Genomic DNA, 26,092 nt, shown 5'->3' with positions numbered 1-26,092 from the left:
TGCAGGCCGTCTAGTAGCTGAAGTGTAGCCCTCGATGTTGAGCTTAAAAGTCCCAGCAGTTTTTCCATTGTTATAATTTTGCTAAGTTAGTATCTAATAGGTACAGTCAGGTGGCACGGTAGCACACTGGATAGGACTGTTGCTTCACAGTTCCAGGTTCGATTCAAGGCTTGGGTCACTGCCTGCGTGGAGTCTGCACGTTCTCCCTGTGTCTGCGTGTTTCCTCCGGGTGCTCCAGTTTCCTCGCACAGGTCTCGAAAGACGTGCTGTTAGGTGAATTAGATATTCTGAATTCTCCCTCTGGTACCCGTATAGGCGCCGGAATGCGGGGTTTTTCACAGTAACTTCATAGTAGTGTTAATGTAAGCCTACTTGTGACAATAAAGATTATTATTACATTAATTAAAATGTCACATGATACAAAACAAATATATGACGCACCTCCAATCATGAGTGATACGGGCACCACTGTTACCTTTGTTGTGCTATTTACCTAACACTTCAGCAAATTTACTTTTACGTGACTGGTTGATTGATTGATTGATTTATTGTCACGTACCGAAGTACAGTGAAAAGTATTTTTCTGCGCCAAGGGAACCTACTCAGTACGTACACAGCAGATAAAAAAGAATAATCAACAAAGTACATCGACAAATAGTACATTGATAAATAGTGATTGGTTACAGTGCGGAACAAGGACCAATCAAAGCACATACATGAGCAAGAGCAGCATAGGGTGTCGTGAATAGCGTTCCTATAGGGTCCAAGTGTGGAGTCGTTGAGGAGTCTTGTAGCTCTGAGAAAGAACCTGTTCCTATGTATGGATGTGCATGTCTTAAGACTTCTGTATGTTCTGCCTTATGGAAGGGTCCAGAAAAGGACAAAGAATGGGTGGGAGAGGTCTCTGACAATGATGTCTGCCTTTCTGAGGCTGCGGGAGGTTTATATAGAATCAATGGGAGGATAGCAAGCTTGTGTGATGCATTGGGCTGAGTTCACCATTCTCTGCAGTTTCTTGCGATCTTGGGCCATGCAGTTGCCATACCAAGCTGTGATGCAGTGGGATTGATGCTCTCTATGGCACATCTGTAGATGCAGACATGATAAATTACTTTAGCTTCCATAGGAAGTGTAGACGTTGTTGGGCTTTCTTGACTGCTGCATCAACGTGAGTGGACAAGGACAGACTGTTGGTGATGGTGACCCCCAGGAACTTAAAGCTATTGACTATCTTCACTTCGGAGTTATTGATGTGGATGGGGGTGTGTGTCATGCTATGCTTCCTGAAGTCGATGATCAGTTCCTTGGTCTTTCCCTCCCTAAAACCCATTGTTCCCAGTTTTTTACTTTATAAAAGCTGATCTCGTTTCTCTCAGACACTGGCAGATTTGTACAAAATTACTTTCTCCTCATTAATAATTTTGGATTTTATGAAACTGTATAAGATGCTTCATCTGGTGTATGGCATCCAGCTCTGGGAACCATAGCTGTGAAGGCATTACAGAGAGTGCAGAGGAGATTCACAAGAATGATTCCAGGGCCATTGTGTACAAATAACAATTTGCATTTATTTATAGCTCAATGCAATAAAATATTCCAAGTTCCAAAGGGCCCTTTTGTCCAACCTATCCTTCAGTTGCTTCACCAATCATCTGCCCTGCATCACAAGGTCAGAAGTGGATGTTTTGAAAACTCTGCAGTGTTCGGTTTCATTTGTAATAGGTCCAATAATGAAGCAGTCCATGTCCACATGCCCCAAGAGCTCCAAGTTTCCCCTTCAGAAGTGATGGATTGTGACCCCATTCAAAGCCCATGGGTGGCATTAGGAATTCCACCTCCCTGTGCCAGATTCTCCTGGGTTTGTGCACAGGTGTACTGTGTGGTCCAAGAGTCTGGCATAGAAAGTGTTTATGTGGAACCAGCACTGCGCACACTGCAATCTAATGGAACACGTGACCCAATCTAGATCCTTCTATTGGACAGAGACCTGTGTAGAGGCAAGCATAGAGACAACACCAAGCTTAGACCCAAAACTGTACATACATAGAGTTAATAGTACTTAATAAATTGTTACTGTCGAATCATACATGACTCAAAATCTCTTCCTGATACCTACTGAACTACATATAACATCTTACAACATATTGATCCCATGATATTAAAACGTATATATGAAAATAGTGCTGCACATGAATGTAGAGGAATGCACTAGACATCCCTCTACTGACACGAATGGTGGACAATTGAACCGAATGTGTAGCGCTCTCTTCACTGACCCATCCAATTGCCTGATAGTTGCAGTGGTCAGGTGATACAGTGCCCCTGTGAGCATGCCCAGGGAAGGATTGTACCACACAACTATTATACTGAAGAACATTGATAGGGGGCAGGCTATCCAACTTCGATGCATCTGGATCCCAGACCACTTTGTAACTGCTGTGGTGGGTTCACTGCCAAACCCATGATGGGAACCCACAGGAATGACTATGGATCGGTGGGCTATGGTGCACATTGATTATGCACAAATGCAAGTTTAAATGACATGTGGCCCAGTAACTGGGGGCGATAACCAGCTACCCAGCTTGTTTGATAATGAAACAGAAACTCGGTTGGCAGTGACTAGGAACAGGATTGGCAAGGAATTATTATAAAGGAACGGTGCCCAAAGCTGAATCGGTCTAACTTCCCCCTCGCACTGTTTCTCTATCGTGTGGGAGAAAAGTAAATTGGTCAGAATGCATGTTCTTAAATAATCTGAACACAGCGACAGAAAGTGAAGCTGCTGCAAGATCGACACTGAGAATTTTATTATTCCTCAGGACAGATCCCACTGCCGGAGATTCAACAATGGCAAAATAGTATGAGGTGAAATGATATCGAACACACATTTACGCGGTTTACAACAGATTTGTAGCTGTCTTTTTCAGTAAAGCGTTCTGAATGAGTGATTTTTCTGTGGATAGATTTATTCAATGGCCCATTGAGTTCGGTGTCCGTAGAAAGTGTTTGAAAGTGGCGCTGTGGGGAGATTCTGTGAAACCATTCGGCATTTCTTGTAAACAGGTCTCCGGGATTTCCTTCAACTTGCTCAATGCCGCCTTTTCCCTCTTTCACTTAAGATCCAGGTCCGTGGAGGCATCGCTTGTGTACTTCTCAATGAAAGGGAACCTTCACCAGACATCAGGTACGAAAAGAGCAGCAAGTCTGTGTGTTGTGCAGCCTGTGTGTTGTGTCGTCTGCGTGTTGCATTGTGCAGTCTGTTGTGTGTATGTTCCTTCGCTAAGAGTTTTTACCAGCACCTTTCATGTGTACCAACCTGGCAGAAGGCTCGCATTGTTTCTAACATTTTGCTGACAAAAAATCTTGAGTTTTGTTGACAGATCACAGAGCTGGATTTCTCCACAGATGCTGTCAGAGCTACCCAGTTTTCCAGAATTTCTTGATTTTCTATATTTTGCTTCTTTAGATACAAGTGTAGAATTTGCTGATATTTGGAATAGCTTTTCTGTTTTTGACTGAGTTGGGAAATAGGAGCATCAGGAGCCTATTGTACTCTTCCTGGTTTTCATTCCCATTTTGGATAGGGGCATAATTGGTGTTGACAGAGCACCCACCACCCTCCCTCTCTCACAGCCATCCAGTCTCTCCAATCGAACCCAGGTCCAAATTGAGAAGGAGTGAAGGAACGTCTGGAAAATTTGACTCCTATCGCACCCCATCAGATGAGCAGAACCAGTCTGGAAATCATATGGGGCTGGATTCACCGTTCTTGAGATGAAGTGCGGAGGAACTGTGGCATTTCACGTCAAAAGAATTGGCGCCGACCCCTCACTGATCCTGCGACTCGTGAGGGGCTAGCAGCCGGCTTCCACAATATAAAAGGCCAGAGACCCAACCTGCCACATAGTGCCCCCCTGGCCAACCCCTGGCCAGCCCCACCAGTTCCCCAGCCCTCGCAGAAGCCCATTGGTCAACAGCATGGCTCCCTCCCGATTGTGGCGGCACTGGACACAGTCCACAGATGTCAGGCCAGGTTCCCGACCGCTGAGACCGCACTTCAACAGCGTGGTCGGGAACTCGGCCCATCGGGGGCGGAGCATCGGGGGAGGGCCTTCAGCTGATGCGCTGTCACAGTCCCACTGGTGTGCTAGCCATTTCGGAGAGGGGGAGGATAAAAAACCTGCGTCAAACAGGCGCTGCCCCTGATTCTTGCGTCAGAAGGAATTATTCACCCGATCGGCGATTGCGGTGAATCCTGCCCATGATCTCCCATCTCTCCTCATCATCCTGGACTATTGGTGATTGTCTGTCTCCAGCCATACCAGACCTGGCCCATTCTAGGTGTCGGCAAGAGACCAGATAACCATATCTTGAGCCCAGGCAAGCACAGTACACTAAGACTAAAGGGTTGGGGGACTATTAGAGCCAATAGTTGGTTAAAACTAATTTGGTGGGAAGCTGTTCGATCATGTTTTCTTTAACTGTTGCAGTCCTTTAGAAAATTGGAATACAAGTAAGATGATTTGGCTTCTGAAGCCTGTTCTCCCATTTCATTAAATCAGGACTGACCCATGTCTTGATTTAACCTGTTATAATTTACCAGGGTACCTTCCTGATAATGTGCATTGTGTCAATTAACCCACTGTTGGAAACATGAATTGAAATTTTAAAATCTGATTTTATAGACACAAGAACTAAAAATGACTTGCACTTACAGCTAAAGATGGCTACCCTAATTTACATCACGGTACATTCGAAGTGCAAAATAATGGGATGGATACAGTAGGTCTGCCAAGATCCATTCAAAATAATGACGTGGGTAATATGAGAAAAGTAAATATCTTGTCCCCATTACCGAGCATCAAGGAAACCCCCTGGAATATTCAACTGGTGGAGACAAGCCATTAAGCCTAATTGCTTGGATAATGGAATTCCAACCGAGAGGGAGATCCCCATTCAAGAACACATCAAGTTATAATTGGAATACCTTAAACTCAATTACTTAAGTAATAGGATCCTAACTGAGATGGGGTGATTCCCAGACATTAACTGATTAGGGTTGCAAGGGGAATACACTCGTGGTGACCATATTTGAATTATTGGGCGATGGTCATGTGATAAGCCCACCCTTTATGTATTTTACATTTCTGCTTTCTCTGCAGTAACAGGGACAGCAGCTGAGATGCTGAGAGACCCAAGTAGGTTCCCTCTTCCATCCCTCCCTCCCTTTCCCTCCTGGCAAGCTTTGAGTCCTGCTTATTGACAACAACCTTACAGGGATGCCCCTGCTGCAGACAGAACCTGTTTAAAAGAATTCAACACAGCACAATCATATCCAGGAATATCAGCCGCTGCATCTTTAAATCAGAATCATTGGGGCCACCAAAATAAAGTCAGAAGGCTGCCACATTCAGCATTAAGCCAGCCAAATCACCAAACTCCAGACTCTATATTCCTTTTATTTTTATGGACTCCAATTTGACCAACCTATCCTTCCCAACTTGTGCGGTATTGGCGTGCATGTGTTACCTTCTTGTGTATCTGTGTAAAAGTTGAAGCATCTGTGAGTTATTTTACTTCATTTTGGGAAAATAAAGATAACCTACATCTTTGTTAAAAATATGAATGCTGTCCGATTGTATATTTTATAATCACAGCATGTAAGTTGTCACAGTTAGGTACTCACTAAACAGTAAGGATATTCTTTTCAAGACAAAAAAAGTATTTTTTGATCAATTGAGCAAATAGAAAAGAGGGGGGCTATTTGATCCCACCTCACCTGATCATAAAAGTTCGATAACCCTCAATATAATTGACTAAAAAAATCTACGAATCTCAATTTTAAAATCTTGAATCTGACCGTAGAGTGAGTGCAATTGTAGAATGAGTGATGAAGTTTTGAACTATCTTCTGCAAATGGTTATTGATGTTAGATTAATTGTACCCTTTAATTGTACCCTTTAAATTGAGATTGATAGATTCTGATAATCCAAAGTGATTAGGGATGCGGGGCAATCTCACAAAGTTCCTCCCACTGATTTATCTTTAGTTTTTCTCCTACAACTAAGACTTTATCTTCTTCCTCTCATGTGGAGATCAGTACAAAGGAAATAGTTAAGAAGTCTGCCATTTCCTGATTTTTGTTCACAATAATATCTACATCTCTCTTTAAGGGGCCCAAATTCCTTGTAGCCCTCCATGCTCCCTTAACATGCTTGGAAAAAAGCTCTTCTTTCTACTGAAAACTATTTAAAAATGTGAGGCTCCAATAAATAAGTAGATTTCCAATATCTGTTCTCAGTGCAAAAGTGCAAGTTACCACTATAAATATGTTAGGTAAGAGTTACCAGCTGAAATTAAATGTTTATGACTTAGAAATATCACGGTGGGGTACAGACTGATTGCATTTCCGTGAACTTCCTCCCCCGATATTCTAACAGTAATATTAATGTAACTAGTTTAAACAATTGAAATGAAATCAAAAAGCAATGATCTATTTGCATATAGTATTCCATTGTGCAATTTGAAGCTCTATTAGCACGATTTAAGAATGTATAACACATTCTCCCCATGTCTGTGTGAGCTTCACCCCCACAACCCCAAGATGTGCGGGTTAGGTGGATTGGCCATGCTAAATTGCTCCTTAACTGGGAAAAAAAATAATTGCGTACTCTAAATTTTTTTTTTTTAAAAGAATGTGGAAGAAACAGTTTTATGCAAGAAACTATATAATAAAATATGTGGTGGCACATTGGTTAGCACTGCTGCCTCACAGCACCCTGGGTACAATTCAAGCATCCGGTGACTGTGTGGAGTTTGTACTTTCTCCCCGTGTCTCCGTGGGTTTCCTCCGGGTGCTCCAGTTTCCTCCCACAGTCCAAAGATGTGCAGGTTAGGTGGAATGGCCATGCTAAATTGTCTCTTAGTGTCCAAAAGAAAGGTTAGGTGTGGTTATGGGGATAGGACTGGGGCATGGTCCAGGGAGGGGGCTGGAATGCTCCTATGGAGGCTTGATGGACCAAATAGCCTCCTTCTGCACTGTAGAGATTTATGTTGCTATGAATAGTCTCTTCTTTTAACACTGATAATTAGTGATTTATGTTGTGACCACCCCCCCCCCCCCCCCCACCCCACTGCTATTTAGTGATTTATGCTGTGAACCCCCACCACCCCGGAATGAAGGGCGTGCTTTGCTACTGCAGATTTTAGTATCAGATATAGGCTGACAATTTGATGCATTGTTAGATTGGCTCCCAGGTGGGTAGTTAAGATAAGGTCATGTTTACCATGTACAGAAAGGATCCTGTGTTATCTGGAATCTGTGGCATGTGTTTCATGCCACTATGTCATTTGTTCAGATTGTAACATAGGCATTGGTGGAGACCACAGTGTAACCATGTAGGCATGTTCAGAAAACTATGTATGTCTAATTTATTTTTGAGCAGAATACTCAGGAGCGATAGTACCCAGTGATTTGCGGCAAAGAGTCCCACAGACTCACCATCTGAAGAAATTCCTACTCATCTCTGTTTTAAAGGATCATCCCTTCAGTCTGAGGTCTGGTTCTTGTTTTTCCCACTAGTGGAAACATCCTCTTCACATCCACTCTATCCAGACCTCGCAGTATCCTTTAAGTTTCAATAAGATCCCCACTCATCCTTCTAAACTCCAACGAGTACAGACCCAGAGTCCTCAACCGCTCCTCATATGACAAACTGTTCATTCCAGTGATCACAGAGATGAAGAGGAATTTCGTCAGCCAGAGGATGGTGAATCTGTGGAACCCTTTTGCTGCAGAAGGCTGTGGAGACAAAATCACTGAGTGTCTTTAAGGATTGATTAATAAGAGGATCAGGTGTTATGGGGAGAAGGCAGGAGAATGGGGTTGAGAAAAATATCAACCATGATTGAATGGCAGAGCAGACTCAATGGCCTGAGTGGCCTAATTCTTCTTCCATGTCTTATGGTTTTCTTGCCTCAATCTTCAACACTAATCTTCGCTTTGAAAATTTGCTTGCGTTAAAGGGATAGAGTCTTGTTTGCAGAGACTGCGTACGTGGCAAAATTAAACAGGCTGCGGGAACGGGGATTTAGAACTCTTCAACTCTGTACAGACCACTACTCAGGAAAAAGCCAACCCACAGTAAAGCATAAAGGAAATAAATCTCAGTGACTGTGTGGCTAAGGGGACCATATGTGCCAGACATCCAAAAGAATTGGAAGGGAGAAGGTTGGCTGAAATATTGACACAAAGAGTTGTGATCCGAAATGGCAGGAATAACGGGCACCATTGGTGCAATTGATAAAGACTGTCAGATTTAGAACCCCTATGAGGAAATATTCCAATTATATCTTATAGCGAATCAGATACCAGAGGACCTAAAGGTTGCAATCTTCCTCAGTTCGGTAGGACATAAAACCTGTATGCTGCTGCAAAATTTAGTTCATCCAGCGAAACTGGGAGATAAGGCCTATCTTGCAATAATGAAAATTTTAGAAGGGAATTTCTCATCTAGACTGTTATTGATTGCAGTAAGGTTTCATTTTCACCACCGTAGTCAGGAAGAATGTGAAAGCATCTTACAATTCACAGCGACTTTACAAGGTTAGCAAAATACTGTGAATTTGGTGCAGCACATGATGATATGCTTCATGATAGGCTGGTTTGCGGACTCACAGTGCAGATATTCAGGGGGAGCTACTGACTGTTAGTGATTTAGCTCTCAAAGCATCTGTGGAGGTTGCCACATATATGGAGCTAGCAATGAAAGAAGCTTCACAGATATGACCTAGATTGAATATCCACAAAATGGATACCACAAGAAACAAGGCTGAAAGGGGACAACCATGTCACTAATGTACTTCAGTTGGACACTCGGCGGGCGAATGCTAGAGTATAGAAAATAAGTGCAAGAATTGTGGCAAAAAGGGTCAGATTGTCAATGCATGTTGGGCTCAGAAACTTTCATTTACACCAAGGATATGCAAGAAAGAAAACACATCTAAACAGACTGGTCTTGCCTATAAATTAATAGATCAAGTCCAAGACCATGCAGAAGATGACATACCCAAGCAACTAGGTGTCTTGTTGGTGTTGACAAATCCAAAATGTAATGGTCATCAATTTAAGATGGAAAAGGACTCAGTTGTTTCGTATACCTGAGAGAAATCTTTTTACAAATAAATTTAGAGTACCCAATTCATTTTTTCCAATCAAGGAACAATGTAGCGTGGCCAATCCACCTAACCTGAACATCTTTGGGTTGTGGGGGCGAAACCTATGTAAACACGGGGAGAATGTGCAAGCTCCACAAGGACAATGACCCAGAGCCGGATTGAACTTGGGTCCTCGGTGCCGTGAGGCAGCAGTGCTAGCCACTGTGCAACCCTGCTGCCCTCCCTGAGAGAATCTTTAATCAAAATTGAAGCATTTGCCTTTAAACGATCAAATGTGATTTTAAGTACACTGAAGATGTCATATCTTAAAAGGATGCATTATGGTGAAAAAGATGTCTATAGACGTAGTGGAGTCGTCTCTTCACAGTAGCCATGGAAATTTTCCTGCTTTATTTCGTAGAGCATGGTTTACAAAGCATAAATTCAACTGTGAATCAGTAAATCAACTAGTGGAGTTCAAGAACAATGTACACCTCCTGGAAAAGTATTAGAAGGTGTTTGAAGATTCACTAGGCTCCATGGCAGGAACTAAGTGCATTTAAAGATCAAGCCAAACAGTACACTAAAATATCTCAAAGCTAGAGCTGCACCATACACCATTAGGCCAAAAGTCAAATAAGAACCAAGCAGAGAATCAAAGAATCAAACAGGAGTAATCAAATCAGTTTCTGCAAGAGAATGGGCAATACCAATAGTTCCTGTACTGAAATGTGATGGCTCAATGAGAATATATGGACATTATAAATCAACTATTTTCCCCGGTATTGTGTGCAGATCACTATCCACTGCCTCTGATTGAAGATTTGTTTGCTGGACTATCTGGAGGATAGAAATTCAGTAAAATTAGTTTTTCAGAGGCGTATTTACAAATTAATGTGGCAGTAAAATCACAGCCGCTCCTCACTCTCATGGCGTACAAGGTCTGTTTCGTTACAGAAGACGTCCCTTTGGAATAATATCTGCTCCTGCTCTTTTTCAGAAGTCAATGGATCAAATTCTAAGTGGGAAAAATGTTACTTAGATGACATTCTCATCACCAGTTCGAGTGAACAGGATCACTTGAAAAAATTTGAAAGCTACTCTGAAATGTCTGCAAAACCATAATCATTGAGTAAAAAAGAAAAAGTGCAACTTTTTCACAACATCTATAAATTATCTTGGCCACATCATCGAGAAAGATGGCTTACACAAATAGCCAAAGAAAATTAAAACAACCTTAAGAAGTGACACAACTTAAGTCGCTTTTAGGATTAATCAATTATTATGGTAAAGTCTTGCCAAAATTACCGACACGATTGCAGCCTTCATACACTTGGCTATGTGCCCAATAGGTATGGCACTGAAGAATGTGAAAATGCATACAATGTAGGAAAAGATGCCTATGAGAAGTCAGATCTGTTGATTCATTACTATCCCAAGCTCCAGTTACAACTTGTTTGCGATGCGTCATGCTATGGGGTTGGTGCAGTTGTCTCATGTATAATGTTTTAAGTAGAGGAGCGACCGACAGTGTTTGCTTCACAAACTCTTACTATCGCAGAAATTAATTACATTCAGCTCGAAAGAGAGGTTTTGAGCATAATGTTTGGGGTAAGATGGTTCCATCATTCCCTTTATAGATGTCACTTGACTCTTTTGATGGATCATTGACCCTTGACATTTGGGCCAGATAAAGTTATTCCTTCTTTAGCAGCTATAAGGTTACGGAGATAGTCTTTAATATCATGGGCACACACATACGATATCCAATATTGCAATTCAGAGCAACATGCAAATGTTGATGCTTTGTCCAGATTGCCATTTCAAGTCAAGCATGACTCTGAAGAACATTTCATCAACATCCTGTATTTCGTACTCGTGGATAATGTATATGTGACTTCATCTCAAATACAGAGGTATACAAGAACTGATCCAGTGATTGGGAAGGTGATGGATGTGGTCCAAAAAAAAAAGCTCTCAGACGCTCAATGGAAAAATCCAGACCTCATGCCACACATCACACAAAGACCTGAATTGACAATTCAGAATGGAGTTTTATTGCGGGGAATCGGAGTGATTATTCCTCCGTGCTTGTGTAGTAAAGTCCTTGATCAACTACATAAGGCAAAGTACTGTATGCACTCCCGTCTGCATCAACGGGGCTGAGATGGAGTTGGTTGACAGCTTCAAATTCCTAGGTGTGCACATCACCAAAAATATGTCCTGGTCCACCCACGTTGACACGACGACCAAGAAAGCACAACAGCGCCTATACATCCTAAGAAACTAAGGAAATTCGGCATGTCCACACTGACTCTTACCAACTTTTACAGATGCGCCATAGAAAGCATCCTATCTAGCTGCATCAAAACCTGGTATGGCAACTGCTCGGCTCAAGACCGCAAGAAACTTCAGAGAGTCATGAACACAGCCCAATCCATCCCACAAACCAGCTTCCCATCCATTGACTCTATCTATACCTCCCGCTGCCTTGGAAAAGCGGGCAGCATAATCAAAGACCCCTCCCAGCTTACTCACTCTTCCAACCTCTTCTATCGGGCAGGAGATACAAAAGTCTGAGTACACGCACAAACAGATTCAAAAACAGCTTCTTCCCCGCTGTTACCAGACTCACTTATGGACTGATCTGATTATTACTACACTCCTGTATGCTTCACCTGATGCCGGTGTCTAGGTACTTACATTGTGTATCTTGTGTTGCCCTATTATGTATTTTCTTTTCTTGTCATGTACTGAATGATCTGTTTGAGCTGCATGCAGAAAAATACTTTTCACTGTACATCAATACGAGTGACAATAAACAAATCGAATGAACACGAGGGATATCCTGGAGTGGTGAGAACGAAGAAACTGGCACGCAGCTATTTTTGGTGGCCAAATTGATGAGAAAGTGGGGCAATGTCAATCCTGTGCAAAACTAAGAAACACACCGCTGCATCTCTTATTTTTCTGGGAATGGCCGACACAGCCATGGTGGAGAATTCACATCTATGCAGGACCAGTGGTGGGTCACATGTCCCTAGTGATTATGGATGCACACTCTAAATAGCCAGAAGTCATTAACATGAAATCTACAATGAAACAACAAACCATTGAGAAACTAGGCCAAATATTCGCAAGATTTGGAGCCCCAGATAGGTCGCAACAATGGTACTCAGTTCACTTCAAAGAAGTTTGAAGACTAGCTGAAGAAAAGCAGAATACAGCACACCAGGACAGCTCCATACCATCCTGCACCAAATGGATTCCCCTAACATGTTGGTCAATCACTGAAACATTCCATCAAGGTTTCAAAGGACCAAGGTACATTGGCAAGAAGAGTAAACAAACTCTCAATGTCTTGCCAGAACACCATACACACAACAACACCGAGGTCACCAGCAATGCTGTGGTTCAGGAGAAAACAGCGAACAGAATTTGTTGATATTACCTGATACTTCTGATTTTGTCAAACGCTAACAACAAGCACAAATTGCTAAGAGAGAACCAAACTCTAAAATGCGAGTATTCAATCAAGAAGAGTGAGTGCTAGCCAGAAGCTACATTACCAGCAAGAAATTACCAGCGCTGTGGTCCCAGCAAAGACAGGTCCAAAATCATACACCATGCAGACGAATGATGAAAGAGCTTGGCAAAGTCATGCTGATCAGCTACTCGCTTCACAAAGTAAAATTGCAGAAACTTCTCAAGAGGTATTTCACTTGGGTCCCAGGGAACATGTATGGCGGGTTCCTGGGGTGGCACAGGGCGGGCATTAGGAAGTTGGGAGACCTGTTTATTGACGGGAGGTTCGCGAGCCTTGGTGAACTGGAGGAGAAGTTTGAGCTCCCCCGGGGAATATGTTCAGGTACCTTCAGGTCAAGGCGTTTGCTGGGCGACAGGTGGAGGGGTTCCCTTTGCTGCCCCCGCAGGGGGTAAGGGATAGGGTGCTTTCGGGGGTGTGGGTCGGGGATAGTAAGGTGTCTGACATCTACCAGGTAATGCAGGAGGTGGGGGAGGCATCGGTAGAGGAGCTGAAGGCTAAGTGGGAGGTGGAACTGGGGGAGCAGATTGAGGAGGGGACATGGGCGGACGCCCTGGAGAGGGTGAACTCCTCCTCTTTATGTGCAAGGCTTAGTCTCATCCAGTTCAAGGTGCTGCACTGGGTCCACATGTCCGGATCTAGGATGAGTAGGTTCTTTGGGGGCAAAGATAGGTGCGTCAGGTGTTCGGGGAGTCCAGCGAACCATGTCCATATGTTCTGGGCATGCCCGGCACTGGAGGAGTTCTGGAAGGGGGTGGCGGGGACGGTGTCGAGGGCGGTGGGATCCAGGGTCAAGCCAAGCTGGGGACTCGCGATATTTGGGGTTGGGGTGGAGCCGGGAGTGCAGGAGGCGAAAGAGGCCGATGTCTTGGCCTTTGCGTCCCTAGTAGCCCGGCGGAGAATCTTGCTGCAGTGGAAAGATGTGAGACCTCCGAGTGTGGAGACCTGGATTAATGACATGGCGGGATTCATTAAGTTGGAGAGGGTCAAGTTCACCCTGAGGGGGTCGGTACAAGACTTCTTTAGGAGGTGGCAGCCTTTCCTCGACTTTCTGGCTCAACGATAAGGAACTAGGTCAGCAGCAGCAGCAACCCGGGGGGGATGGGGGAAAGGGGGGGGGGGTTTAGGGGGATAGTGTTTAAGTTAATTTGCTTATTGTTAATTTATTCTGTTGTTTATTGGGGTTGGGGGGGGTGGGGGGGTTTGTTATATGCGTTGTTACAGGTGCCGGGGGGAGTTTATTATTATTGTTATTGTTATTATTGTTTTGTTGATATATATTTTTCAAAAAATTCCCAAAAAAATTATTTTTTAAAAAAAGAGCTATTTCACTTGGAAAATTATGATAGTTACACTTCAGAACAGAGCCTGAACACAGAGACAAGTGCAGATTCAGTTTCCGAGGACTTTCCAGTACCTGTAGGGACAGATACTGGGATAACTTCCAAGGAAGTGCCACCAACTGAAGGAACAGAGGTCATGTCCAAGGTCACGACTAGTCAAGTTCCAGAACGTGGATACAACCCAAATGGAATAGATTCCACCTGAGAGATTGTTTTATTAAGTTGTCTATATATGTAGAGAGATCATGCAATTTTGGGTCTGTTGTATAAATGTTAAGTCATTGTTGTACTGAAGAAGGAAAGGCAGAAGGGTACTATGTATCAGGGAATACATCCTTGTTGGTGAAAAATCACATGATCTGTAGTGATGTCAGCAGAAGATGTTTGCACAGATTTCAGGGCCGGGATTCTCCCTACCCGGCGGGGCAGGGGGTCCCGGCATAGCGGAGTGGCGCCAACCACTCCGGCGTCGGGCCTCCCCAAAGGTGAGGAAATCTCTGCACCTTTAGGGGCTAAGCCCGCGCCGGAGTGGATCCGCTCCGCCGGCCAGCGCCAAAACCGGCGGCAACAGCCTTTGGCGCCCGCTGCCCGGCGTCGGGGCTGGCCGAATGGCCTTCGCCGGTCCGCGCATGCGCCAGAGCGTCAGTGGCCGGTGACGTCACCACCGGCGCATGCACAGTCGGGGGGGTCTCTTCCGCCTCCGCCATGGTTGAGGTCGTGGCCGAAGAAAAAGAGTGCCCCCACGGCACAGGCCCGCCTGCCGATCGGTGGGCCCCAATCGCGGGTCAGGCCACCGTGGGGTCACCCCCCGGGGTCCGATCACCCTGCACCCCCCACAGGACCCCGGGGGCCCGCTCGTGCCACCAATCCTGCCGGCACCAGAGGTACTCCAATTCCCGCTGGTGGGAAAGGCCTGTCAGCAGCGGGACTTCGGCCCATCACGGGCCGAAGAATCGCCGCGGGGGGCACGCTGATCGGCGGGGCGTGATTCCCACTCCCGCCGATTCCCAGCTGGCAGAGAATTCCGGCCACGACGGGGGCGGGATTTACGCCAGACCCGGGCGATTCCCTGACCCTGCGGGGGGTTCGGAGAATTCCACCCCAGTTCTCCATCTTAGATTGTATGAGCAACTCCTCTTAATAAAGCCTCTCATCGTGTTTGTAAGAAATCAGAGTTTGGGCACCTCCATAAGTTGTCTTTTCGTGGCAAACTGAAAGATATATCAGAGTATAAAAACAATTATCTCCAAAACTGATTATTCACTTGTAATAATATGTGTATTATTCCAATATTTTAAACAGGTTCTTAAAAGCCCTGAAAAAAGGATGGCGACTTATCATTTTCCAAAAATTCTTGGTTTGATTGTGATTTTCTTCTCCCTGGCCATTGAAGCCAATAGTAAGTATTACTGGTATATCATTTCCGCTATATTCTGTATTTCTATGTGTAAATGCTAAAAGGTCATCACATTTTTTTCAGAACCATTTACAACAATGCAGTGTGAGAGTTCAGTCACAGGAATACATAATCACCGCACTGTTTTGGTTTGTGAGTACGAATCACAACCAGGGCAAAAATGTCATAGCAACTGGTCCTACCAGGCAGTGCATTCTAACCAGATAGAAAACCTATGTACAGAGAAAAAAGCTAATGCTTGGAAACAAAGACGATGTTCTACAGATTTAAACACTACCTTATTGATAATTGAGGAAACAGAAATTTCGGATGAAGGCAAATATCATATTTTGCTAGACTGTGGACGAGGTGGCTATAAAAAAGCGAAAATAAACCTTTTGGTTGAAGGTAGGTAAAGAAAATCTCTTCTCTTCTTTGTCAACAGAACAGTACACGAGATTACAATGTTTCAGATCTGACATTGAAGATGAAAACTAATATAATTACATCAGTAAAGAAGCTATTTATAATATTGGTCTTTTCTTTGTAAGTACACTCTCACAATCCTAAGGCAGGTCAAATCCTTTGTGATTATTTATCATTGATAATCATGCACTTCCAGAGTTGGATGTGTATTTTCAGCCAGAGTTCCTGTTCCTAACGTTTGTCAAATGGTCCCTTCATAGAATCATAGAATTTACAGTGCAGAAGGAGGACATTCGGCCCATCAAGTCTGCATCAGCCCTTGGAAAGAGCACCCTATTTAAGCTTACACCTCCACCCTATCCCCGTAACCCAGTAACCCACCTAACCTTTTGGACAATAAGGGCAATTTAGCATGGCCAATCCACCTAACCTGCACTACTTTGGACAGTGGGAGGAAACCGGAGCATCTGGAGGAAACCAACGCAGACACGGGGTGAAAATACAAACTCCACACAAGCAATAACCCAAGGCCAGAATTGAACCTGGGACCCTGGTGCTATGAGGCATCAGAGCTAACCACTGTGCCACCGTGCTGCCCTTCTGAAAGTATGCATGAGTAGACATTAGGTGTGCTTGTGATTAACTTGGTTTTAAGGTCCCAGTTATTGACGATCATGTCATCACTTCTTTTCATGATTCATGAATAAAAACTTTACCTTGGCTTAGGTGCTCGAGATGTGTTGGCACACATATCATCATGCCTCAACAGTAGTCACTGTTTTTATTAGGGAAGGGAAATTGACACTGAAGTTAGTCATCTAAAATCAGCATTTTACTCTGCCCCTTCTGTTTATTTGGGCAAATAATGAGGCTTCTGACGTGGATGATGCAGTGAGCGTGGGCCAATGAGGTCTGTATTGAAATATTGGGAAACGAGTGTTTGTGATGCTACTGGAAAGATTGGTGTTGATCTTATTTAATCCAGCTCTACATCACTGAGTTGCAACATTAAACTTGAAAAACATGCTTTTCAGCTCCATATACTGTGCCGCAAGTGACCAAAAGTGACCGAGGTGATGAAAAAGGACTTTCTTGTACTACACTTGGATATCCCTTGGCAAAACTTCAGTGGCAGATTGAAAATGGAATCAATTTGACTGCTAATTACAGCAGTTTACGAAGAGAAGATAAATTGTACAACCTCACCACTCACCTTTCAGTCGTTGGCGAATTGTGTTCCATAAACTATATTTGCTCTGTATGCATTGAAAATGCATGCAAATCTGCAAGTGAGTTTTGATTTATTTACTTCAGCTTGAAATGTAAGGTTTTTTTCCCCCCGTACTTTTCGTTGTGCAGTACAGATGCAGGAAGAAACATCAGGACTGAGGGAAATATTTCTGCAAGTGACGCTGGCCCTTGAGCTCACATACAATAAAATTTATGGGTATAGTGCAAAACATATTTATCCAAATGGGCTAACGTGATAGGCTGTTAATCTGAATGAAGCCTGAAGGGAAAAGCTAAAGTGAGTTTTTGATCTCTGATCCTGAAAAGTGACAGTGATTGCAACCCGTGAATTTCTCAGCCATGCCAGATGGCGGCGTTAGATAAGGACAAAAGCATTATTCCATTTAACACATAAAGTGGAGCTTTCTTTAACATTATTTTTCCCTTTGAGGCAGACAGCTACATCTTGAGGAAATTTCATGGCTAATCTAAATTAAGAAAATGCTAATGTTAAGATAAATTAAAGTTATTTGTTTTGCTGTTGATTGGAAGCAGGTCAGAAATGTCACAATATCTACTTATCTCTTTAAATTAGTGTTTGCTGTATTTTTTAAGTTAGATATAAGATTAGCTGCAACTGGGAAAATGGAAACAAGCCAGTACTGTAAGGAATGAACTCCTGAGTTTTAAGTTAAGGCATTTATTTGAGATAGAACTGAAAGCATATTGTTTGGAACAAAACTCTTTGGTATTTAACCTGGGACTTCCCACTTTGATACTGTCTGGAGAAAGTATTCCCAAACCCCAGCAACTTTCACCATGAGCAATACAAAATTCAAACAACACTCTCCCTAAATAACTCAAAAATCCCCTCAGAGGAGATTCTGTGAATAAAGCCAAATGCAATCCCAGAATGTAATTCTTTGCCATGCACCCAAATTAAATTTCCATTGGCTCCACAAAACTCAAACTGACTTACATTTCCTTGCAGTTAGGCCCAATATTGCTTCAAACTTTAATACTGCCCTAAAAAGGAACACCATTTTATTATTAATAATATTGATATTTTAGTGAAAACGCTCATCCGAAAATTCTACCGTCATCTGTTAGGCTAAGGAAAGGTGTAGTTTTGTTTTGATGTTAGCAACCCTCAGAGGTGTTTCTTGGTAGTTCTGAAGCTGTTGCAAGGGCTGATGTATCAAGGTCACAGTCATGAATTTCTCAGTCATTCCAGATGGCAAGCTGTCTCGCTGGATGCCGGAGAATGTGAAGTCCAGCACTGAGCCTTACAAAGATGAGAAACTCCGCAGTAATGCCAGGAAAATGGCAGGCCCGGTCCGGCCTTTTGTGGACAAGCAAGGCTGCTCTGAATGGAAGTTAATGGCTGGAGGGTAAACCCCTAGGAACATACTTGTGCACAATATGCATTTTTGTTTCCATTTTGTATTAAGATATGGGTAGTATTGAATGTTTTAGATTACAAGCACTTCGTAAAATCTGAGATCTTATTTAAATTGTTACATCGTTTCTGCTGCTCATTGTACACCAGCCAGCAAGCCCTCGACTCCACTTGTTCTGCAGTTGACACATTGTCAAATTTTTCCTGATTCCCGAATCCTAAATGAATATGAATAAGTCATTTTCATTGAGTGCCACTGATAATGTGGCCAAGAGCAAGGGCTAATCTTCCAAAGGAATTTCTTGTGCAGAAGTAGCTGTCGCTACTACCTGATTCACTTCACCCATGACCATGTGATCTCATGAATTAATATAATCTGCTCCATTCTGTTTTCCATAAAAGATGTTTTAATTAAAGCTTGAGGAGTACATGATATAAACTGTAATTAAACATGGCAATTATGTCTTTGTCATTTCAGAATTGGACTGTTCTAAAACTGAAAAGAATGTTCAGTTATCAAAACAAAAAAGAAGAACTCCTGGTGTTTATTTATCTCTGGGCTTCATCATGATCATTTTTACTCTTCTGGCAATTACGTTGCTCTTTGACTGGAGCCATCAAATCCCTCGAGGTACAATATTAGTTCTGATAAAGGCAAAGGCAGGACTGTTTTTGCTGAAGACCTTTCCAAGATTTTGTTTCCCTTCTCCAATGCTGCATTAAGTCCCCCTCCCCCACCACCCCCTCCCAACCACTCTGACTCATGGAGGAGAATCTAACTGCCCCCTGAAGGTAGAAAGCTGGGTACCGCGACATTACCCGGTTGGTCTCTCCGATCCACGTTTATCATTGGGCTCTCCCCACCCAAGGTCCACCTTCTCTCCCCTCCCCCCCCCTTTCCTCACCAACAAATCCTCCCAATCCTCCAAGGACCTCCCTTTCTGTTCTGGCCTAATAACCCCAATACTTACCTGTATCCTGGCTTCAAGGCTTAGCTTAAGGGACTGCCTACGGCGTCACCTGCAATTAGACTGGCCAACAACTCTCTGACCCAAGACTTCCACCTGAGAGTCGGGTGGTACCACACCTCAAGCCAATTAACACTGGGTAAAAGACTGAGGGGCAGCCGGCATCAGTAATGATGCATTCCTACTAACTCTTCAGGTGGGGGACAGCAAACCCCACCACCTGTTAAAATCTTCCTCTTGTGTAAAATTGCACCACGCTCTATACCTGTCAACGTGATCACTCCTTACCCATATGTCTGAACATTATGGTCAGCCCATATGAAAATAGGATGGTCATAGCTGAGTTTAGTCCAGCTTTCTCCCCATGAGAAAGTACTATCACTTTTCCTCAGCACCAAAACAATTTGCATTGTCTCCTCAACAGAGTAAAACATCCCAAAACACTTCAGGGGGGCATTAAAATTGATGTTATTCTGGAGAGGGGAGAGAGGTGGACAATATGTTGTTCGAAAGGAAAGAGGTGGATAAAGAGGTAGGCTTTCGGAGATAATTCCTGAGCTTGGGCGAAGGCAGACGAAAGCCTAGCCGCCTATGGTGGAGATCACAAGAGTTCATAACCCGTGGAATGCAAAGTTCTCATAGGACCTTAGGAATGGAAGAGGTTACAAGGATAGGTAGAGCTGAGGATAGGAAAGGAATTAGATACCTTTGAGGGCTGGGAGCTGATGTCAGTCAGCGAGCAAGGGGGTAGGGGTGTGGTGGGCGACGAGTGAACAAGATGTGATGCTAGTCGGATTATAGGCGCTAGAATTTTGGATCAATTCACGTTAATGGAGGGTGAAAGCTGGGAGAGGATTGATATATTTGAGGTTGGAATGAACAAAGGCATAAATGAGAGTTTGAGCAGTAGATGGGCTGAAACAATGACACAAGTAGGTTGAAATAGTCAATCTTGATGATGGAAAGGTTATTCCAACCAAAGTCATTGAATATCAGTCAGGAAATACATTTTTTATTGATGTAGTCCAGCTTAGATGAAAGGTACTAAGTGTAATTTTAACATCCCCAGTAACTACTCTGGTTGAGATCAGCTGAATGAATTTAAACCATGTCATGGGATCTTCATTCATTTATACTCAACGTCGAATCGGATCATCGAGTGTTCTGACTTTTGGAGCTCATGGGGCTCTACAGGGAACTGATTCATTAAATTGTCCATATTTTCATTTTCCAAATGATAGTCAGGTCATTCAACATCTTGACAACCGCATATATGGGGTTCAAACTTTGTGGATTGTTCCACTGCCAACTAACAGATCATGGCTGCGATTCTCCGGTAGTTGCGATTCAATTTACCCGCCGGCACCGTATCTCTGCCAATGGGTTTTGCAGCAGCGTGGGGTGGCTTCAATAGGGAATCCCTATGACAATTGGTGGGAAGATAGAATCCTGCCGCTAGCGAACGGCGCGCGGCCGAGAAACACGCGTCTGGCGAGCCAGAGAATCCTGCCCTGTGTCTTGTCCATGCTTTAATGTAATGATCAGAAAGAAGTATTGCAGGAAAGCTATTCAATATATGATGTTATGTATGAATGTAAACAGCTGCTAATATAAAAGTTGCTTGAAAACTAATATTTTCATTTTTGCTAGCACTTGCACGATCCAAATCAACAACAACTAACCTAATTGGTATGCAACTCTTTCAGAATACAATTTATAATTTGAAATAAGTAGAACTACTTCACCTTTCATCATTGAACTTTATTTCCAACAGAGAATACCGAGTGAAGAAGACCTGGACAATACTCATCTTTGGATTGATTTCTCTTTTATGCCTAATTGCAATGAAATATTTTATCAACGTATGCCAAAGTCCTTAATAGAAATTCACTTGTTTTCAAAATATGTATAAACATGTTGCAATTACATAAATTACAAATATTTTGTCAATTACATTGCTAAAGTTGATTACTGTCATGTTGATTACAAACTGGTGATGGGATGTAATTGTTTTTGAATACATATACTTAAGGGATGGCTAGGATATTGGGGATGAGAGAGCTGCGAGACAAAATCATAGAATCCTAAAATCCCTCCAGTTCAGAAGGAGGCCATTCGGCCCATCAAGTCCACACCGACCACTGGAAAGAGCACTTTCCTTGGGTCAGGCCTCCACCCTATCCCAGTAACTCCACCTAACCTTTTGGACACTCAGGGCCAATTGATCATGGCCAATTCACCCAACCGGCACATCTTTGGACTGTGGGAGGAAACTGGAGCACCCGGAGGAAACCCACGCAGACACGGGGAGAAAGTGCAAACGCCACACAGACAGTGACCCAAGGCCAAAATTGAACCCAGGTCCCTGACACTGTGAGGCACAGTGCTAACCACTGTGCCACCATGCCACCCAGTAGAACCGTTTTATTCCAAAAATGATTTCTAGGGCCTCTTTAGTCATCTGCGCATAATTGCTTTAGACTTTATTCAAGATTCTCAATGCGAAGACAATCAACTTCTCTTCTCCTCTGGATTATGTGGTAAACCTCTGCCTCAATCCCACAATGAGATGCATCACATGCCAGCAGCAGGGATAAATTTGGATCAAAATGTGTCAGGACCTCAGACTTGAGTAGCCCCTCTTTGAATAGGTAAATAAACTCTCAATAAAGAAAAGCTCTGCGTCTTGGTTCCAGCTTCCCCAACTGACTTGGATCTGATGTGCGAACACTGAGAAAGTAATAAGCCTGCTGACCAGATGTGGGATATATCTACAGCTGAAATTGATAAAAAAAACTGCAGTCCTTGCTGTTTACAGACTGACATTTCTTGGAATCGTAGTACAGTTCTGACCTCATAAGTGTGATGATTCATGAACTGGTTGCAAAATACCACGCCAATTTAAGCCTGACTTTCTTGTAAATTCAGATTTTATACTCAACATATTCGGGTGGAAGCAGTTTCTGTCAATTAACCAGACTCGTCATAGAAATTACGCTCGCAATATACTCAGGTGTAGCTAGAATGGGAAAGTAAGGCATTGCTGTAGCATCAGCAGAGACTGATGAAAATCAACATTATTTGAGCATAAACATTGAAATTACTGAAACTAGTGTAAGAATGCATGCTTTTTTATATATATTGAGGGAACAATATATTATGCTGTAATGAAACCTATGTATCTCTGCATCTTATTAATAAATCATACTTTTAATTTTTAAAATCCTAAAAGTGTTATTAGACTTCTTGCTGCTGAGGTCAATATGGTTTATTCTCATTAATGGAACACAAAACAAAAGGATTCTGGTCCGTAAGCCAGGTTTCCCTCTGGGATTGGGTTTACTCAACAATTAACAAGAGCGGAAGGGCAGCACAGTGGTGCGCATTGATGTCTCATGGCGCCGAGGTCCCAGGTGCGATCCCGGCTCGGGGTCAGTGTCCGTGTGGAGTTTGCACATTCTCCCCGTGCTTTTGGCCCCACAACCCAACAGATGTGCAGGGTAGGTCGATCGGCCACGCTAAATTGCCCTTAATTGGAAAAACCTGAATTGGGTACTCTAAATTTAAAATGTAAAAAACATTAACAGCTGCGATCATATCACCAAGAACAACTTTGTGGAGTAGCTTCCTATTAAATTCACTCCAATAGCTTTATTCATTATGAAAATATGTGCGGCGGAATTCTCCCAAAGGGAGACAAACAGCCGACGCCGGAGTGAAACCAGGAGTGTTTCACTCCGGCATCGGAGGCCGCTCCTCGCCCCCTATTCTCCCCGCACTGGGAATGACGCAGCTGGCGACGCCTAAGTGACGTCAGCCGGGCATGCGCAGGTTGGCCGACGCCAACCCGCGCATGCGCAGTTGCCATCTTCCCCTCCGCTGCCCCGCAAGACATGGCGGCTTGATCTTGCGGGGCGGCGGAGGGAAACGAGTGCGTCTTTTAGAGACGCCGGCCCGACGATCGGTGGGCACCGATCGCGGGCCAGACTTCTCCTGAGCACGCCCGTGGTGCTCGATCATCCCTCCGCCCCCGACAGGCCCCAAACACAGAGGTTCACGCCGGCAGCGACCAGGTGTGGTTGGCGCCGGCGTGAACCGGTCGGGTTCGGCAGGCTGCTCGGCCCATCCGGGCCGGAGAATCGCCGGTCGCCATGAGAAACGGTGAGCGGCGATTCTCCGACGGCCTGTCGAAAAACGCGACACGCCATTTTGGGGGGATGGGACAATCGCGGGAGGTGCCAGGTCGGCGTGTCGTGATTCGCCCGGCCCTTCCGCGATTCTCCCCCCCCCCCAGCGTGGGGTGCGGAGAATCGCGCTTGTGGAGTGTGAGAGAATCCTTTCATCATCCCAATCCACATTGATGTCTTCACTGGAGCAGGTTTTGCATTCTATCCAAATGACTGATGTGAATAGTGAAAGGTTGAGGCTCTACTACAGATCCCTCGGGTACACCAATCATCATGTGATGCAAATCGTAATATATTCCTTCCATACCCACACTTTATGTCCTGTCTCATGAGCAATTGTTGGCCGACGGTACAAGATTGTGTCTGCTTCTATGTTTCTCAGTTTTGCCATTACCGTCCTGTGTGTATTGATCCCATGCCTTCTGAACGTCCATGTAGACACCATCCGTGGGCAGTTCCCTATTCATCATGCCAGTAACTTCCTTAAAAAGATTGACTACATTAGTCAGATATGGCCTACCCTTCGCTATCTGTGTTAACTCAGCCAATACATGTCCAAGTGTTCAGCCGCTTTCTATCTAATTGTCGATTGCAGGAACATCCCAATCATTCATGGTGATTTTAATCTATATATTGATTTGACAAATCAGAATGGCAAGGTAACCTGGATGATGAGTGCAAAGAGTGTTTTTGGGACAGTTTCTTCGAGTAGCACATTCTAGTACCAGTCAGAGAACAGGCTGTACTAGAACTGATAATCTGCAATGAGACCAGATTAATAAAAAAAAAATTTCTTAAATTTAGTGTACCCAATTATTTTTTTCCAATTAAGCGCAGCTAATCCACCTAACCTGCACATCTTTGGGTTGTGGGGGTGAAACCCACGCAGGCACGGGGAGAACGTGCAAACTCCACACGGACAGTGACCCAGGGCCGGGATTCGAACCCGGGTTCTCAGCGCCGTAGGCAGCAATGTTAACCACTGTGCCACCATGCTGCCCTCGAGACCAGATTAATTAATGACCTCATTGTGACGGTGCCTCTTGGCAACAGCAATCATAATATGATTGAATTTCACATTTAGTTTGAAGGACTGAATCTAAGGCTGCTTTTTTAAACTTAAATAAGGACAATTATGAGGGTTTGAAGACAGAGATGGTGAAGGTGAACTGAAAAATTAGGTTAGCAGACAGGTCAGTGGAGATGCAATGACATTAATTTAAGGAAATACTTCAGAGTACTCAGAAAAAATATATTCCAATGAGAAAGAAAGACTAAGGGGAGGACACATCATCCATGACTAACTAAAGAGATTAAAGATGGTATCAAATTTAATGAAAAAACATGTAACTCAGCAATGACGAGTGGCAGGACAGAAGATTTGCCAGAATATAAAGAACAGCAAAGAATGACTAGCAGATTAATAAGAAGGGAGGAATTAATAAGAAGAAAGAGCGAGATAGAAATATAAAACCAGGTGGCAAGAGTTTCTCCAAGTATAAACAAGGAAAATAAGGAAATAGTGGGTGAGTTGAGGTACTACTTTTGCACCTATTTTCACTGTAGAGGGTATAAATAACATCCCATAAATAACGGTGGCTCAGGAGGTGAAGAGGGAGAAACATAAAACAATTACAATCATCAGGGAAAGGGTACTGAGGAAATTATTAGGACTAAGAGCTGACAAGTCCTTAGATCTTGTTGGGCTTCATTCTCAGTCTTAAAAGAAGAGGGTGCTGGGGTAACAGATAGATTGGTTTTAAGTTTGCAAAATTCCCTAGATTCTGGAAAGGTCCCATCAGATTGGAAAACAGTGAATGTGACTCCTCTATCCAAGAAATTAAGGAGACAGAAAGCAGGAAACTACAGGACAGTTACAGGACATCTGGGTGTGCAGAAGGCATTTGACAAGGTGCCACACCAAAGGTTACTGCACAAAATAAGAGCTAATACAATAGGGCAAACATATTAGCATAGATAGATGATTAGTAAGCTAATTGGGAACTGCCCACTGTCCCACCCTGATCACCAATATCCTCTGCTCTGTGATGGTGAGAGGCCGCAGGTCCAGCAGGATCCCCCTGGTCCTTTCCCACTCCCTGCGCTTGTGGGCCGCTTTCTCCTGCAGGGATAGATAATGCACAGTGTGAGACACTCAGACATGGGCAGAACAGGGGGTCCGCAGCTGGTGGCCTGTGTGTGCTGGGCACTCGGCCATGGTGGGAGGTATGGATGTTGGCACGTGATGCAGGGTGTGGTGCAAGGGGGCTGCCGGCAAGTGGGTGCTGTTGCCCTCCAGGGGATGTCGGGAGAGCAGGTCAGGGTTGGTGTCAGGCGCACAGGGTTGGTAGCTCAGCATGTCTGGCCAGGGAGCTGCCCATTGTGAGCCAGTCCAGCCTGCTGGTCCGCCTGCTGCTGGCAGGGGGGTGGTGGTGAGAGGACA

The 26,092-nt window shown here is 43.9% G+C and overlaps 1 protein-coding gene across 3 annotated transcripts; it reads left to right on the top strand.

Moving 5' to 3' along the window:
* Window positions 1-2,485: 2,485 nt before the first annotated feature.
* LOC119953205 lies at window positions 2,486-22,693 on the top strand. 3 transcript variants are annotated; one of them, XM_038777213.1, is made up of 8 exons: window positions 2,486-2,865; window positions 3,120-3,184; window positions 15,346-15,442; window positions 15,524-15,847; window positions 16,900-17,154; window positions 18,973-19,125; window positions 21,113-21,151; window positions 21,237-22,693. In XM_038777213.1, the coding sequence occupies exons 3-8, from the start codon at window positions 15,370-15,372 to the stop codon at window positions 21,248-21,250; spliced, it is 858 nt and encodes a 285-aa protein (XP_038633141.1). In that variant the 5' UTR covers window positions 2,486-2,865; window positions 3,120-3,184; window positions 15,346-15,369; the 3' UTR covers window positions 21,251-22,693. The 3 variants fall into 3 exon arrangements, with proteins under 3 accessions (XP_038633141.1, XP_038633142.1, XP_038633143.1); XM_038777214.1 differs by lacking the exon at window positions 21,113-21,151 and having other exon boundaries at window positions 22,159-22,693; XM_038777215.1 differs by lacking the exon at window positions 21,113-21,151 and having other exon boundaries at window positions 2,487-2,865.
* Window positions 22,694-26,092: the final 3,399 nt, after the last annotated feature.

This window comes from Scyliorhinus canicula, chromosome 18, assembly GCF_902713615.1.
Source record: "Scyliorhinus canicula chromosome 18, sScyCan1.1, whole genome shotgun sequence".
NCBI classification, from domain to species: Eukaryota; Metazoa; Chordata; class Chondrichthyes; order Carcharhiniformes; family Scyliorhinidae; genus Scyliorhinus; species Scyliorhinus canicula.
This window is presented reverse-complemented; position numbering and strand designations above follow the sequence as displayed.

Bases quoted from the DNA above. Each gene is read 5' to 3' on its own strand.
- LOC119953205 (XM_038777213.1), top strand. From the start codon at position 15,370: ATGGCGACTTATCATTTTCCAAAAATTCTTGGTTTGATTGTGATTTTC. The intron at 15,848-16,899 runs GTAGGTAAAGAA...CATGCTTTTCAG, and splicing joins AATAAACCTTTTGGTTGAAG to CTCCATATACTGTGCCGCAA. The intron at 19,126-21,112 runs GTACAATATTAG...CATTTTTGCTAG, and splicing joins GAGCCATCAAATCCCTCGAG to CACTTGCACGATCCAAATCA.